At 43.7% G+C, this 17,691-nt stretch overlaps 1 protein-coding gene across 1 annotated transcript in view; it reads left to right on the top strand.

Annotated features, from left to right (window-relative positions):
* The first annotated feature begins 254 nt into the window (after positions 1-254).
* Positions 255-17,691, top strand: part of ATP1A1 (ATPase Na+/K+ transporting subunit alpha 1) — a 32,997-nt gene continuing 15,560 nt past the window's right edge. The window contains exons 1-9 of the mRNA XM_064282374.1: positions 255-457; positions 10,867-10,971; positions 11,624-11,683; positions 13,973-14,176; positions 14,779-14,892; positions 15,327-15,461; positions 15,570-15,687; positions 16,123-16,391; positions 16,921-17,119. Of these exons, the coding sequence (XP_064138444.1) occupies positions 446-457; positions 10,867-10,971; positions 11,624-11,683; positions 13,973-14,176; positions 14,779-14,892; positions 15,327-15,461; positions 15,570-15,687; positions 16,123-16,391; positions 16,921-17,119 (1,216 nt within the window). The 5' untranslated portion in view covers positions 255-445. The remainder of the gene's footprint in view (positions 458-10,866; positions 10,972-11,623; positions 11,684-13,972; positions 14,177-14,778; positions 14,893-15,326; positions 15,462-15,569; positions 15,688-16,122; positions 16,392-16,920; positions 17,120-17,691) is intronic.

Here is a 17,691-nt window from a genome sequence, read left to right as displayed (position 1 = left end):
CCCAGGGGCCGGGACTGGCCGCAGCGGGCACGGCCCGGGCCGGGGACTGGGGCTTGGGGCGGGGGCGGAGCCAGGCCCGGGGCCGGTGTCAGGTTGCTCCGGTAACGGTGACGTGTCGCGGCGTGGGCGGGGCCAGCAAGCAGGTTCATATTTTAGGAAGTGGAGGCGGCGGCGCGGGCCGAGTTGCAGCGGGGTCTGGGGCGCAGCGCAGCGGCGGGAGGAGGCGGACACGTGGCAGTAGCCCCGGCAGAGCAGCAGCGGCGGCGGCGGCGGCGGCGGCGGCATCAGTCCGGGCCCCCGGCCGCTCTCCCTCCCTCCCCGCGGCAGCCCTAGCTCCCTCCTCTCCGCTCTCCAGGCCCCGCTCGCTTGGCCGGGAGCTGCTGCTTTCTTTTCTCTTTGATTCTCAAGCGACAGGACCCGGCGCCGGGCACAGACCACCGCCACCATGGGGAAGGGGGTGAGTGTCCGGGCGCCCGGGGAGGGGACGCGGGGAGCCCCGGAGGGGAGAAGGAGGAAGACGAGGAAGTCAGGAGGGCGCCCGCGGCCAGGACTTGGCGGGGGAGGAGGAAGCAGCGCGGCGCGGAATGGGTTGGCAGAGCAGGGAGGCTTAAAAGACGACGCACTTTGGAAATGGAGGGAGCGCAGTGAGGGGGGCAGGGCGGGGAGGGAGCGCAGAGGGGCCGTGTGTGGACCCCGACAGGGGCTCCGCGGCCCCGGAGAGGGGCTGCAGGCCACTGAGCTGGAGCGCATAGCGGGCCCGGGGCCCCGGCCGCTGGGCTTCCCGAGGAAGCCGCGGGGCCAGGAGGAGAGGAGCGAGCGGCAAACGGGCGGCCGGGGAAGGAGACTGCCGCCGGCGGCATCCCCGAGCCCTTATCCCCTCCCTCTGCCCGCCCTCACCTCCCATCTCTTCTCCTTCCTTTTTCCCTCCGCCCTCCCTGCCCAGAGGAAAGGCGCGCTCCTCCCCTTCCCCTGGGGCGCTCGGCCGCGCCGGTCGGGCCCCCTTCGGGGCTGCCGTTCCCGCCTCGGGCCGGGCGCCGGCGGGGCCCCCGAAGCGGGGGCAGCCGCGGGGTCGAGGTTCCTTCTCTTGGAGGCGCAGGGGTTTAGCCAGCCACCCGCAGAGGCATCCACCCTCCCCCAAAGAAAAAAACTGGCTTTCCCTTACTGCGGAGCCGGTCGAGCGGGCTGGTGCCAGAAAGGGTGTGTCTTCACCGCCCTAAAATGGCCTTTAAGGTATATTTTTGAGAGGTTTAATGAGGCACTTTCCATAAACACAGGATGCTTCCGGAACAACTGGAGTTGTCATCTGAAGCTTTGACAGTGGGGAGGGGCGTGTGGATTTTTTGGAGAGATGAGCCTCGGAGAACAGGCTGACCCACCATGGCCTCTGGGTACAATAAACCCAAAAGAGGACTGGAGGCTGCGGGAAGCCAGGGGCAGTTCCTCTGTACGTGATGGTGGGAATGCCCTTCTCCGTTTCCAGCGCCGACTAACCGAAGAGCCATCCCCAAAAGAAATGAGGGGTCTTGAGGGCAGGAGAGTGGCACGGAGCCCTGTGGGAATACCGTAACAACGCTTTCCTACAGTTGAATATCACGAGCCATGATATACCTGTAGCCACAGCAGAAGACTACTGGGGCACTAAAGGGGCCAACGTGTAGTTAAGAGAAAACTTACACACAAGATAACCCCCCCCCCCGAAGTATCAATTTATCAGATAAAGATGATCAGGTCATGAGAATACTGGTGGCACAGAATCCACGCTGTCATCTCTTGGGCTTAGTACAGTGCCTGGCACTCTATAGGTCTTATGAAGGTCGGTCCTTCAAGGTTCCTCTGTTGTAGATTGTGATGGAGGCAGAAAATGAGGGTGCATTCTTTGGGTGCTGTAATTGGATTTTGGAGGAGGCAGTGAAAAGGCTTGGACCTGATAGGGAGAAGCAGGAATGCACAACTTGTATTGCTTTTAAAAGCACAAGATGTTAAGGTCAGGTAGCTTTAGGGAAAAGACCTGAGTGTGGAGCCTCTCTGCTCCTCACAGTGGGAATCGGGTTAGTGGCCTGTGCCACACCATCAAGCCTTAGGTCAGTCCTGTAAACAGCTCTTTAAAGCTCTTCTCTCTCTCTCTCTCTCTCTCTCTTAACCTCTCAAAAAAAGCTTCATTTTTTACGAATCCGTAATTACTGATTGTGGGGGGACTGTAGAGATCATAGATACGTATGTGAGGCCTTGGAAGGTGAAGTGACTTGCTCAAGGTCAAATGACTGGTTAGTGACAGACCAGACATCCCTGATTGCTGAACAGCGGGTGTTCTCACAAACCTGAACATACATTTACTCCTTAACATTGCCTAATATGCGGGACTCTAAAGTTAGTCTTCAGATGAAAATGGGGTACTTGTGATATTGATTTAATGGGCCAGGGAGATGTTTGGGTAACTAAGTTGTGTCCATGTATCTGTCTCTTTCATAACCACACTCATGCACGGTACTGGTAAAGACAGCAAAACACCTGGGTCATAGTGGAGGTTCAACCCAGATTTAGTGGCTAGCAAACACTTAAAACTGAATTATGACTTGTTAACCTGCTATGTAGCTTGTCCAATGGGTTGTATTTAGTATTTGGGATACCTTTATACATTAAACAACTAAGTTGTGTTTGTGTGTGTGTCTGTCGGTCATGATTCTTTATGAAGTTGCCCCTTTTGTCCTCAGTGACTTATTGTGATAGTCCAAATGTTCAGAAGGATATTTTATGCTGAAATGTTGGGATTTTTCCACATGGGGATTAAAATGTGGGTGGAGTGGTGACTAAAGCTCTGCTGATAATTGGTTAACCAGGAAGCCTGTCCCAGCAGCTAATTTTTAAGGTCATTGTTAATGTTTTTTTCTCTTCCCACCTCAGTTTGGGGCCTAGATTTTGATGATATCTCAAATGATTTTTGTATCTCCTTAAAAATCTAGTCCCTAAGCTTTTGATAAGAAAATGAAAGAACAGCTCTTGCTGAATCATTCCTGGATGAAATAGGATTTTGTTGCCCCCCCCCTTTTTTTATTGGGTGTTTTTGCCAATGATTTGGCCTAAATCCTCAGTGAGGCCTACCACCCACAACTGTTTAGCTCACCAAAGGTACACACTATAACTGTTTAGAAATGCAAGAAACTTTCCGTTTTCTCAAGTTTACAAAAGGTGGGGGAGGGAGAAGTCACCAGATCTTTCATTGCAGGTCTTGATTCAGTGTGAACATTAACTGAGTTACCTAGAAAATAAATCTTAGCCTGTAGGTAGTGATGGGGGGAGGGAGCGGTGGCGTAAATGAGTTGATGACTCCAGGCAATAGGGTTGGGGGAGAAAAGCTTCAGGTGAAGGTTGTGCCAGGGATACACATGTCAGCAGAAATCGTGGTTGTATGGCAACATTATCAGCTGCCGTTTTGGAGCTCAACTTGAAAGTGTGACTAAATATCCCCTGGCTGCTGTAAAGCTAGTACTTTAGACTCAAGGCATTGTAAGGCAGAGTCCTAGGGTGGGTGGTTGCCCGGGGACTGGCCAAGAGCAAGTCGAATCTGACCCGGAAGAACTAGTGACTAGCACAGAGGGGTAAAGAATAGAGTTGGAGGTTACAACACACCCTTTGGCTGTTAATTGTTCAGTGTGTTAAAAGTGTAACAGTTCCCTGCCTCTCAGGTTCTTTTCGTGTTTTTTTTTTTTTTAGGAGGGTGTATCCCCTTTTGGTAACTTACTTTTGGTTAATTTATAGTGTTCTGTGCCAGTAAGTTTGTAACACTAGAGTGACTCACCTTTTGGTGGGAGGGTAGGAAAGGGGGAGGCCTGCATCATAAATATGAGTAAGATTGAGGGAGAGAGCTAAACTCAACAGGGGGAAAAAAAATTCCAGGGCTTTCAAAAATCCAGTAAACCGTTTATCCAGACTCCCGGAGTGTTATTCCTAAAATAAAAGGTGAGATTCAACATTATAAAGCATAATAGACTTGGCAACTATCCACACCCCACCCCAGAACTTTTGTAAATCATTCTTTTAGAATCCTGTTTTCCGATTATTTTAGCAACACATTAACAAGTAAGTAACTTTCCGTTAAACTAAGACTCTGTTTTTGAAGATACATTCAGATTCAAGGATGAGAGAGAAGCTTTAACTAAAGTAGTTTTTGAAGGCTTTTGAATGGAAAATAAAAATTTGTTTCTTCATTCAAAAACAAAAAGGAAACAAAACAAAAACCCCAAAGCTTCAGGTTCTCATCTAGCCCATGGATAGAATATTCACCCCGAAGATGAAATGCAGTAACTTATGTTCAGTTTAGACTGAGTACAACAGAAATACGAGTTGTTGCTATTGTGGGTGGGGCTTAGAAAGTAATTGGAACTAAAGAAAAGATGAGTCTTTATAAACCGTGAGTTTGCTGTTTCTCAGTTAGTCTTAAGCTCTTCCAAAACTAGACAGGTTTTTTTTTTTCCACCTGAAAACATATTAGGGACTGAAAATAATGAGAAATACTATTATTCTCCAAAGAAAAGCCATGTGAAAGTGTCAGTTGACATGGATGAGAGCTGTAATTTTTACTCAGCACACAGATTTGTTTGATTGCATCGTAGAGCTCATCTCCTTTCACTTTTCAAGTAGAGGACTTTATAATGATTGTTTTTACATTTTTGAAGTCTTTGCAAAAATCTTAAAAAAAATAAACGGGGTTTTTCAGCCTTACGTGATGGGAGGAGGCCTGGACAGTCAGGCTGTGGTGCCTCCTAGCTCCCCAGGGTTCTCTGCCAGCCAACAGGCCAGAAGAAGAAACATGAGTGTCAGATCAGATGGGCTCACAGTAATCAGAGTGGCTGTATTTGGACAGCAAAACACTGGGCAGAATGTTTCCCCGTCCCTGCCAGAGCTGTCCAGTTTTAGATGATGCTAAAAATATACGTCCACTAAATGATAATGGGAGGGAAAGAGAACTTCAGAATCCACTAACACCATTTTTATATGCTCTCCTTCATTTATGACTTCAGAATCCACTAACACCATTTTTATATGCTCTCCTTCATTTATGTATTTTTGGAAAAGGAGACGTAACCAAGCTGGGTTTGAACTTTCTCACGTTGCTATGAATTGAGTGGATGAGAGGAAGTGTGTTCTTTGGCTGAAGTCAGAGAGAGAATGTTCTTTGCATATGACTCACCTCATTAGCTGTGCTGAAATCTGTTGCCAGGAATCCACAAGAAATTCTTCACATTGATTTGAGTGATGTTTGGGATAGCAAATTCTGTCGGTGAGAAAAGAGGCCCACTACTGCCACTCCTGTTGGTGCAGTGGTTAAGTGCCGGGCTACTGACCCAGAGATTGGTGGTTTGAGCCTATCAACTGCTCCGCAGGAGAAAGATGTGGCATCCTGCTTCCATAAAGATTACAGCCTCGGAAACTATGGAGCAGTTCTACTCTGTCCTATAGAGTCACTATGAGTCGGAATCAACTCAACCCAATGGGTTTGGTTTTTTGTTTTACCATTTGGTTTCATTTGGATCCTGAGCCAATGTTTTTGGCCTATAGACCTCATTCCCTAGTTCCATTGTGCCTTTATATGAAATGGATCTGAACACTGTCTGCATCTTGTTCTTTTCCAACCCTGTTTAGTAACAACTCTTGAATATTTTCTGTTGTTGGTCCCAGAAAGTTGAATTTTGGTGGGCTGACTGTGCTTTATCTTTGTAACTTGTATTTTTTGGGGTCCCTATAAGCAATTTTAACTTGTGTGACTCAGCAGGCCTTGATGTTCATCTTTCCAGTTCGTTAACCATGGTGAAGGCGGGGCCCTGGTACGTCATTCGTCTTTCTTGTGTTTTCTCTTTTACCTTCCACATGATACTTCCATGGCATCATTTTGTTTTATTGTTTTTATTTGGTTTTGTTGGTTGGCTTTGTCTTTAGATCACATCCCATTTCTTTAGGGCCTTGTGCAGCCTGGCAGTTTCACTTCCCCACTCCAGGCTCCATTCAGAGCACCAATTGAGGAGTGATGAGACTTTTTGATTCATTTCCTCTGTAAGGGAGCCTATGCCAGTTATTACCCTGTTGTCTCTCAAGCTGACATGCTCTTTTAAGTAGTGCTAGTCAAGGAGCGGTCAGGCAAAATGAAAACGGGCTAGGGGACAGCAAGTGTTAAGAGCAATAGGCAGAAATTTTTACTTCTTCATAACTCAGGTATCTAATGTAAAGGTTGAGTTACCCCATTGAAAAAACTAAGTCCCCCCCTCCCCCCATAACTGGGAAAACAAACCACATTCTTAAGATGTCGTAAATCTAAAGTATATATTTTAGACGTCTTTGGATGATCCTGGGTGTGTACTAACTAGCTGGTGGGGTGGGCTGGCTGGCCCCTTGAGATGAGAAAGGGAGGTTAATTAAGCCTTGTTCGTTTTGAGATGAGGGAAACCTGCTGGCTAGAGCCGAGGCTGTTTTCTTTGTCCCCTGCTGGCTGATGGGCTGCAGCCCAAGTTTGGAGATACTGAACTGGGCTGACAAAGGGACCTACTGCTTGACCTTGCTAGATTATGTTCTCCAGCATGCTGCGTGTTTGGGTGAGGGAAGGCAGATGAAGGCATCGCGGTCCCTGGGCCACTTCTCTGCAGAGGAAAGCTCTTCCTTCACTGTCCCCAAATGCTGTTCCTATAGTGAAGGTCTCACTGCTAGGGGGGCTGGAGAGCAGCTGCAGTATTATGACAGTGTGTCCCCCTTCAACCTGGCCATCTTTTAGCCTCAGATCTCTGACTTAGTAATTTAGGAGCAAATGGAGGTGTAATGAACCTGGGCATCATCAATTCTTGACTTATATTTTCTTTGTCTTAATTCATGAGATAAAATAAATACCCAAAAGGAGGTGGGTTTTTTTTTTTTTTTAAAGTTTAAATTGTTCAGAGTAAGGTATGGCAGTAATTAGTGTTTGTTAAAACCAAGTTATAACAATAACCTTTGTAACATTTTGCAGAGTACCTCTATATACATAATTGTTTTTGATAATTATTTATTAGATGATTCAGGAAAATTGGAAAGCACTCCCACCTCCGTTTTTTTTTTTTTTGAAGGAAATAAGAATAATGGACCCATGTTGCACAGACTAGGCAGTGCCCTAGGCAACCAACAAGTTCAGAGGACATCCCCCATCCTCCCTGCTAAGGCCAAATTGAGTTCAGAAGTGACATTTCTACAACTCTCTTGGGAAACTTTGAAATGGGCTACATTCAAGGCCACTTTTACCTTTATTCTAGCTCTTGTTCCTAGTCAAAGGGTTTTGTTCGTTCGTAGGTTTTGAAGCAGTGTAGTTTGGTTTTCATATTTGGTGGCATTCTATCAGAATTCCTTCTCTAGGTTCTTTAACAGTTGTACCAAGCATAATTCTCATTTTATGAATGAGGAGGCTGAGGTAACTTGTTCAAGGTCATGTAGCTGGCATGCAGCACAGCTAGAATGACTTGGGGCTGACGTAAAAGCAGTGTCAACAGCCCCAGTCTAAAGAGAGTGGGAGTCTCAGCAGAGGTCTTATGGGCTTTTAGGTGCAGTGGGAATTTGAGACGGCGAAGAACTGAGCTTTCTGCTGGCCACGGAAAACGTTGTGCCGATGTGTGGGAACCTGCCAGAAAACCCATAATGTACAATTTAGAAAGCCCTCTGAGCTGCCCTCGTGGACATGAAGGCCGAAGTGGTGTTATTGGTGGTGGGGGTGGTTTGTGCAGATATGAGGTGGCATACTTCTGGATGGAAACTTCTCTCCTAAGACTTTATCCCACGTGTGTGTGTGTGTGTGTGTGTGTGTGTGTGTTTTAACTGCTTATTTTGAGATAATTTTCCATACCTGTCCTGTCCCTGTCCCGTCCTCCCTTTAAAACTGTTTAGTTACTGAAGAAGAAGGAGCATCTTGGCCCTAATAGGTCTTGGGGATGCCTCACCCATCGTGAGGACTTAGTATATATTTATGAGTGCGTGAACCTTGTTACATGTTTTGATCTTGGCACCTTTTGTCAAGGGTTTTCCTATCTCCTGGGCACCGTTTTGTCTACTGCCCAAATCACATGGTAGCAAAACTCATGCATCTTTGAGGGGATGGAGTCCTTGGGAGGTTGTGTCACACTGGGCAAGCTCCTGCCCCTTACTGTGACTTCTCTGTTTCTAAATTAGAATGGGAAGGAAAAAAAAAACCAACTTCATTTTTACAAGTGGCCCTTTTGAGAAGGGCATAACAGTACTTTGGACTTTGATAGTACCTTTTTCCAGTAGAGCACCATGGGAATTAATCATTCCCAGTCCTCTGTAGGAGCCCTGGGGGTGCAGTGGTTAAGAGCTCAGCTGCTCACCAAAAGGTCTAATCAAAATGTCAGTGGTTTGAATCCACCAGCTGCTCCTTGGAAACCCTATGGGAGTTTTGCTGTGTCCTCTAGGGTCACTAGGAGCCAGAATCGACTTGACAGCAACAAGGTTTGTTTTGCTTCTTAATCCTCTGTAGGGGCGGCAGACATGATGGGAAACTTCAAATTGAGAAAGTAGGAATGGAGCACTCCATCATGGCATGGTCACTTCAGTCATTGAGGAAATGCCCTTTTCCCTTGCGGTGACTTACTGTTTCTCCTAAATGCTTTTAAAAGAAATAATAGAAGAAAATGTTCTTAACCTGCTTTTATGTCTTACCTCTTTTTATCATTGTTCCCCTGTCCCACCTTCCAACCCTCCCAAACACACTCATTGATTGGTACTTCAGGACCTGATAATTGGTTCCTACCAGGATAAACTAGTACTATTCCTTTCTTGTGGGGAAAGGACTGAATTATATAAGCTGCCTGGTTGTTCTTCTAAACAGGTGTTGCCTAGTAAAAAATAAACAACTTTGAAGAAAAAGAAATTTCATGTGTTAATACTTCCCGGGTGTCTTTCACAAATGGCCTCGCTTGAAACTATGCCTTATATAGCAGGAATTGATGAAGAAGGCGAAGAGTTATTAGTAAATCTAGATCCCCAGATAACTTTGCTGTTGATAAGTGTGAAACTGTAGGCAAGGCATTTATTTTGTAGATGGGGATAAAACTTTGGAAGTTGTCCCGAGGCTGAACTGCTTCAGTAATTCTCTCTCTACTGAAGTGGAAAATATTGGAAGTAGGAGAATAATCAGAGCATACAGATGATGAGGCAGAGCGAGTTTAACTCTGATTTTCATATATTTAAATATATTTTCATGATAACTTGCTTAAGGGTTATTTATGAACAATATTTTAAAAATCAGTACCAACTGGCCACATAAGTGTTTTAGCGACCCTTAACCAATGTCTTTAAAATGATTTTTGAGTATTGTGTTTTCCTATTAAATATCTGAGGGAAATACCACCTTGTAGGAGCCCTGTCTTTTTCTTTTGCCTGTTTCTTTCAGTGTGTGTGGTTATTTTCCACCTTCAGTCTGGCACCAAGCACCCTATGCAAAGAGGCACTTATGAATGTGGTTGCTCCATAGTGGAGAGAATGTGAAGAATGCTGACTATCTTTAGACCTGCTTCATTCTTCACAGATAAGATAGAAACTAAAGAACTTCTGTCTTTGTCAGGGGAAGTTAGTCAAGTAACACTGCAAACATGACCACAGAAGTTGAACAATGTGAATAATAGAACTGTCTCTACTTGTGGGCAATACCAACTGATTTAGAACAAGATTTTTCTTTGGAATCTTGAAGGTGTTTTCAAATTCAAATGGGTATTGTATTTACTTGACAACCATATCAGCTATGACTGAAAACACACCTACTCTTTGCTTTAATTTTATTTTCATTTCAGCGCAATAGGATTTTAACTTGGACACAAGAATTCCTTATTTTTGCTTTAGTAGCTGGTAATATACTTCTGACTGAAAGTTGGACGTGGGTAAGGGTGAGCCAAGAGATGATGCATCCCAAGAGATACACAAAATAACAGTAATAGTGTCATATGGGTCACCCATTTTAAGAAAGTCACTAATATTTACTTTTTTTGCCATTCTTAAGTTGTCATTGTTGTGAGAGGCATCTCATTGGTGCAGTGGGGGTAGTCTGCTGAGGGGCCTCTCTGTGTCACCGAGCTTTGGAGCACCAAGTTCAGGCTTTGTGTCGATTGGCTCAGGCATTTTAAATGGGATGGGGGAGCGGGATGATCTAAATTTGAACTATAGAATCAACATTTTCTTTAAAAATTGTTCCAGTTTTCAAGAAGCGTAGGTGGACCCTGTGAATCGTGTGATAATGCAGATGCTGTTCCTACATCCTGCTTATGTCAAAACATTTTCAGTGACTTTCATTTTGGGAGTTTTATTTTTCAGGCTGCGGATTGGAGTGGAGGCTCTTTTTTGTCTTATTTAAGAAATTTTTAAATAACCATTTTAAATGGTTCCTTTTTTTTTTTTTTTTAAGCAGATGAAAAGGTCAGTGTTCTTCGATGTGCACTAAAGATGTTTAGCTTTGATACTTCCTGACTTTTTTGCAAACAAAATATAAATATTAGTACCATACTGTCCCCTAAGTTAATAACATAAAGATAGTTTCATTTTTCCCCGTGGAGGGGTTTGGACAGCACAACTCAGCTAGCCCAATGGAAGCGGCTCTGGCAGGGCCCATTCTGAGGCCTGTCATGACTTTCCCGCTGGTCCTAACGCCTTTGGGTAGAGATAATAGTATTCTTAGTAGATTGCTTTGTTTACTATGCAGTATAGGCACATACATTTCCGTGAATTATCCCAATGACTGTTCCAAAGGGTGGTTATCTGAAAAACTACCAAAATCCCTTGCTCCAAAATCTTTGGTTTTGAGATGCTGTTCATAATTTACAATCAAACCTTTCCCACATTCACCCGTAGGTTGGACGTGATAAATATGAACCCGCAGCCGTTTCAGAGCATGGCGACAAAAAGAAGGCCAAGAAAGAGAGGGACATGGATGAGCTGAAGAAAGAAGTTACTATGGTAAGTACTAGGTGGAAGGCAGCTTTTTGTTCTCCTCAAAAAATTTTGTTTTTTAAATTACATCTTCGAGGACAAGATATTTCCCCCTCTGTCCTTTAGTCAGGGACTTGCTTTATTTTAAAAGTAAAGAAATGATAGCAAGTAAGAGATGAAGATGTCGAGGTTGAAAATTTTCACCTTAAATTAGCTGCTAAGGGGTTGGAAAAATTATTCAGCAACTCTGGCCAGAACCAAAACCCACGGAAGGAACTGTGGTCAATATCATGGACTTTTGGTTTTCCCACTGTGTGGATTATGCTGAATATTGAGAACTTCTGACCTCTCCAGGCTGTGGAGGCTTCCACAGGCTTAACCTCTCTAGAATCTGTTTGATGTTCAAAGATGGCATATGAGGTTTTACTAGATTTCAGAGAGTGCCTGGGTTTCTCTGTAGTGATGAGACAGGTAATGATGGACTTCTGTCACATGGGTCAGCCATCCACAGGGTAAGACTCAATGGTGAAAAGTATACCAGCTTCTGCATGAAGAAAAACTTTCTGAGATTAATGCTGGTATTAATAGTATTAACGAGAGTATTGAATGATGTTGATACTTTCCTATCGTTTTTTATGCTGTACTGTTTAATTCTTCTCTTGTTTTTGTTTTCACTTAGGATGACCATAAACTTAGCCTTGATGAACTTCATCGCAAATATGGAACAGACTTGAGCCGAGTATGTTCTAAGTTGAAACTTCTTTTATAGACTCCTAACGTTCCCCTGCTTTCCCTATCACAGGAGGGCTCTAGGAAGGGGTGATGACAGGCACCATCTGAGTACCTACTGTGTGACAGGCACAGAGCTTCTGCTTTTACATGCTGCCATTTAATTTTCCCTGAACCTGATCGAAGTAGACATTGTTCTCCCCATTTTATAATAGGCCAGAGTGCATAAGTGCAGTTGCCAGAGTTTGAATTTGAATGGCTCCATGACCTTTTGTTTACAGTTCTCTTTATTTTTCTACATCTGTTAAATTGAGTTGAATATTTCAGTTAGTTGAATCATTTGAAGCATTCACATTTTTGCACTTTCCCTAGCTAGATCACTACAGTATGTCAGACGTTGATTATTCTGTCCTTTTTTTTTTTTTGAAGCTTGTTTTATACAAAACTCAGAGAACTTTTGATAAGGTAATGTGTGTCATATACACTTATATGAGGAATTTTGGTATTGAATCTGCTACAAACAATATAAAGGTCAGCAGTGGGAAGGGTTCGTTATTTCTACACACTCAGTAAAGCTTGAACACCAAGCTAATACCTAACTGTCGCGTAAGGCATCAAGGGGCTCTGAGAAGGCGGGCTGGCACGAGTACCCTGCAGTCCGAGAGGAGGCTCTGACTCTGCTAAGAACAAGCTAACAGTTGCTCACCGAGTGCCAGGCAGCCGCTGAGCACCTAGTGTGCACCACCTCCCTGGGCTTTCATTAGAATCCTGTGAAGTAGGTTCTCTGTGACCCTAAGCCAGTTATTCAAACGCTATGAGTCTTTTTCCTTACTTGTAATAAAATGGAGTTAAAATACCCAAAAAGAATTGTCATGAGAACTAAACAAGTTAAAGCTCCTAATGCAGTGTCTGGCATGTAGATTGTGCTCAAATGTTTCATGGGTGGTTTTTATTTTACCTGGGGATACCAATGAGAACTTGAAGCGGCAGAGGGCCCTAAATAATTCCTTCCCAAAAAACCCATTTGCCATTGAGTTGATTCCGACTCTTAGTAATCCTATAGGACAGAATAAAAAACTGCCCCATAAGGTTTCAAAGGAGCGGCTGGTGGATTCAAACTGCCGACCTCTTGGTTAGCAGCCAAACTCTTAACTACTACGCCACTCTCTTACTGCTTGATTTTTCTTCTCTCTTACCCTATACTCCATAGTTCACTCCAATGTTAAAAATTACACAAACAAAATACCTAGAAGCAAACCTTTTAAGTAAAAAATAAGTCAGGTTTTTGCCCCCCTAGACTTGGTATTTTAGTAGTACGAAAATAAGCATATTTTCACCTTTTAATAGGAGCCGTATTTTCTTCAACTGTCTGCTGTCAGTGACTTTTTTAATTTTATTTTTTGTTGTTGAGAATATACACAGCAAAAGCAAATCATAAACCAATTCAACAGTTCCTGCATGTACAGTTCAGTGACACTGATTACATTCTTCGAGTTGTGCAACCATTCTCACCCTCCTTTTCTGAGTTGTTCCTTCCCTGTTAACGTAAACTCACTGCCCCAAAGGTTCCTATCTAATCTTTCAAGTTCCTGTTGTCAGTTTGATCCCATATAAATAGATCTTAAAACACTGTCTGCGACTCTTGATTTTAAGGCTCATTAGCAAACAGCAAATAGCAGGGCATTAGTCCAGTGGACTTTTCTGGTGACTCCTTTTCACACTTGACAGGTTTACTGGGGGTTAGCTAAAACATGTACATCTGTGAGCCGTTCCTTACCAGATAAGTGTTCTAATTGCCATCTAAAGTATAAAGCTCTATACTTAAAACTTGGCTGTTAACCCAATAAGAGGTTGGATTCCTGCAGAGATTTTTTTTTTCTCCTTTGATGTTTGTAGATTTTTCCCCCCTCCCTGCCGGATTTGATACACGGAAAACTCAAAGGTCTTAATTTGAAATACTGAATCAGTGAGTTAAAATATATATCTTTTTGGTAACAATGCAATTTGGTATGGGTTGAAACGAAATTGGAACCAAATTTTTCTGTGTATTGACTTAAAAAAAAATTGATCTGTGTGGGTTCCTCAGAAAACTTGGCGTATCGTTTGCTTCAGCTATGTGGAGGGAATCACGAGAATTGTTCATGAGGAATTTGCCAGGTTTTTACCTTGGCTGTCTAGCCTGGGAAATTTTGTTTCCTCCCTGAATCACCATATTGCAGGTTTCTAGCTATCGGGTACATATATTAGATTGTAAGTGCTGGTGTGCGATGTGTCCTGTTAATATTTGTCTACTTCTCAGGGCTTAACAACTGCCCGAGCTGCAGAGATCCTGGCCCGAGACGGTCCCAATGCCCTCACACCCCCTCCCACTACTCCTGAATGGGTCAAGTTCTGTCGGCAGCTGTTTGGAGGATTCTCTATGTTACTGTGGATTGGAGCGATTCTTTGTTTCCTGGCTTATGGCATCCTAGCTGCCACGGAAGAGGAACTCGAAAACGATAATGTGAGTTATGTAATTCCTAACTTGGACTCTCAGGTACCCATGAGGCAGCCTCTCAGTCTTTGCCTCCCACTGGTTTTCGACGACCAGTAGTTACTTGATGGATATAGACACTGGGAAAGTGTCAGCAACTGTTGTCTTCAAGACATCTTATGTGTCTGCTTCTCCCTGTGGATGCTTTTCCAAGCTGGGTCTCTGCAAGTAGCTCTGCTCAGCTCCTGGCCCAAGTCCTGGTGCCACTCACTGGATGGCAGAGCACAGCTTTTAATGCTGGCATGTTGCTCTGTCCAGAGACATTTGGTAGCTATTCCAAAGTCACACATTGGTTGGAAAATATCTTTGTTTTAATAAAGCAGGAAAAATGGGTCTATCTAGAACATTTCCAAAATCAAATCAAATTAGTGACCAAGTGTCTGTGTTACCGACTCTATCTGTGACCCTCCTGTGTATGGTCTCTAGAAAGAGAAATGTGAAGACATGAGTTCTTTATTTCTGAAGACTCAATCGCTGTTAGAAATCTGCCTTTTATTCAGTTAAAATGAACTGCATGTCTCCCAGATCCTCACTAAGACCCACCCAGTCCTAACATGTCTGTTCCCTTCCAGCTTTATCTTGGTGTGGTGCTATCAGCTGTTGTCATCATAACTGGTTGTTTCTCTTACTATCAAGAAGCTAAAAGCTCCAAGATCATGGAGTCCTTCAAAAACATGGTTCCTCAGGTATTGGATGCTTTGTCCTTGCCCTGTGTGTTCACTTGACTGCCCCAAGAACATGAGTTAGTGTGGTGTTAAGGTTTTCCAAGTATGGAATGACTTTGACAGAGAGATGGGCGGGTGCCCCCCCCCCTTTTTTTTAACCCACCTCCAATTCAGACCTGTATTTCTTATAGCCCAGAAAATGAGAGCCTTCATTTTGAGTAAAAACTCTGAAAAGAGGGAGTACAAAATGAGAGGACTTGTCTGTTAGACCACCGGAGCGCCCGTTACACATGCTTTGTAAACTTGGATAGCTCAAAAGATGAACAGTGTCTTTGCTGTGGTACTTAGGGTGATAGATCAGTTTGTAGTTTGAGTTTCTGGTTTTGACACTACCTTCTCCCTGTTGGACTGTGTTTATCCTGTTTAATGGTGAAAATGGTTTTCCCCTTCCAAAGCAAGCCCTTGTGGTTCGAAACGGTGAGAAAATGAGCATCAATGCCGAAGACGTTGTCGTCGGGGATCTGGTGGAAGTGAAAGGAGGAGACCGAATCCCTGCTGATTTGAGAATCATATCTGCAAATGGCTGCAAAGTAGGTGATTGTAAACAGAACCTCTCATAGCTAGCTCTGCCAGTGGAGCTGAGCAGTGCAGTACTCCATGACGAGTCTGATGTATTCACACACTTCTCTCGTGGACAGGTGGATAACTCCTCACTCACTGGAGAGTCAGAACCCCAGACCAGGTCTCCGGATTTCACAAATGAAAACCCCCTGGAGACAAGGAACATTGCCTTTTTTTCAACCAACTGCGTGGAAGGTAGACCATTTTAAGGCAGAATTTAGCATGGTATGGTGTTAGCACTAAAAAAAAAAAAAAGGAGGAAAACCATAGACGTGATTTTTTTGTTTTATTGACTCCAATTCTGACAACTGCAGTGAAGCCCAGAGAGGTGGCGGTTTGCTTGCTGGCAGGAAAAACCCAGGAAGCCTGGTGGCTGGTTTTCCTCTTTCTCCACCTCCAGTGTGCCTCTGCTGTGGACAGTGCCAGTCTAGTTTGGGTATTGGAGCTGCTGTCCTCTGGTGGTGGATAGAAATCACTTTGCCAAAGCCTGAAGCTTGAAACAACAGTATATTCAACCAAAGAGCGAGCCCTAAAAAACGTGTATCTTTTTTTAAACCACGCCATGTAATTATGCATATTGTATGGCTTTTTTACAGTTAAATTTGTATTATTCTCCCTCATTTTTCAAAGGCACTGCACGTGGCATTGTTATATACACTGGGGACCGCACCGTGATGGGGCGTATTGCCACACTTGCTTCTGGACTAGAAGGAGGTCAGACTCCGATTGCTGCAGAAATTGAGCATTTTATCCACATCATCACGGGGGTGGCTGTGTTCCTGGGTGTGTCGTTCTTCATCCTGTCTCTCATCTTGGAATACACCTGGCTTGAGGCTGTCATTTTCCTCATCGGTATCATCGTAGCCAATGTGCCAGAAGGTTTGCTGGCCACTGTCACGGTAAGAGGCTTGGGGAAGGGTGATGGTCACCCTTACTCATACCAGCTTCTGTTAGTGTAGGACTCATCCACTACCCTCTTCTAAAGGGCTGCTGAGTTATGTTTTATTCCATATGTTTGTATATGATTTTTCTACGGAGCAACATGGTAACCATTGACACTCCCTGGGCAGTGAGAAATCCATAACATAATTTTATAGAGAGTGGTAACTCAGAAGTATATATTTTGTTTTTAAATTTGCAGAGTTAATTCATGATTCAGACCATTGTAATGGAGAAAGGAGAAGAGCTTGGGGGTGCAGTGGTGATAGGGAAACAGAATGTGGTAAATCCTGGCTATTTTTCTTAATATATTGCTTTTGGGGGGAAGAGTAAAGCCCCATGTACATATTACCATTATTATTTCCTCAGACTTTGGAGGAAAGTTGGAGAGAATTTAGACAGATTTCTTCCATAGGAGAGTATAGTGGGGGTTTGTATAGAATTCCAGTCTAGTTGAGTTTGAAGTAACATTGACCCTGACGTTTTTAGGTGTGTCTGACGCTTACTGCCAAACGCATGGCAAGGAAAAACTGCCTAGTGAAGAACTTAGAAGCAGTGGAGACCTTGGGGTCTACATCCACCATTTGTTCTGATAAAACTGGAACTCTCACTCAGAACCGGATGACAGTTGCCCACATGTGGTTTGACAATCAAATCCATGAAGCTGATACCACAGAGAATCAGAGTGGTAAGACCAGGGGCTGCCTCACACCTGAGCCTCACCTGCTCATTTGCCTTTTTTTGTTTGTTTGATTGATTTTTAAAGAAATGATAAATGATCATTTAAGCTTATGGCAATTTTTTTTGTTTTTTGATTTTTTAAAACTTGTATCATTTGGTAAGAAGTAAAGGGTATTTGTTTTAGATTTTTTTGTATGTCAGTAGAAAATTAATTTATCCTGTTAAAAGTGATTGAAAATTTCCCTAAATTTGAGTAGTTTTCAGTAATCTAAAAATGAGATATTTCAGATTTTTTTTTATGATTTATTTTTTTGTCATTGAGAATATACCTGGCAAAACATACACCAATTCAATAGTTTCTACATGTACAATTTGGTGACATTTATCATACATTCTTCAAGTTGTGCAGCCATTCTCACCGTCCTTTTTCTGAGTTGTTCCTCCCTCATTAACATAAATCACTGCCCCTTAAGGTTTCCTGTAATCCATTGAGTTGCTGTTGTCAGTTTGATCTCGTATGGATAGTTCTTCAAAAGAGTATAATGTACAAGGCAAACATTCCTTCCTAGTTAAGCTAAA

This window comes from Loxodonta africana, chromosome 3 (assembly GCF_030014295.1).
Source record: "Loxodonta africana isolate mLoxAfr1 chromosome 3, mLoxAfr1.hap2, whole genome shotgun sequence".
Lineage (NCBI taxonomy): Eukaryota > Metazoa > Chordata > Mammalia > Proboscidea > Elephantidae > Loxodonta > Loxodonta africana.
This window is presented reverse-complemented; position numbering and strand designations above follow the sequence as displayed.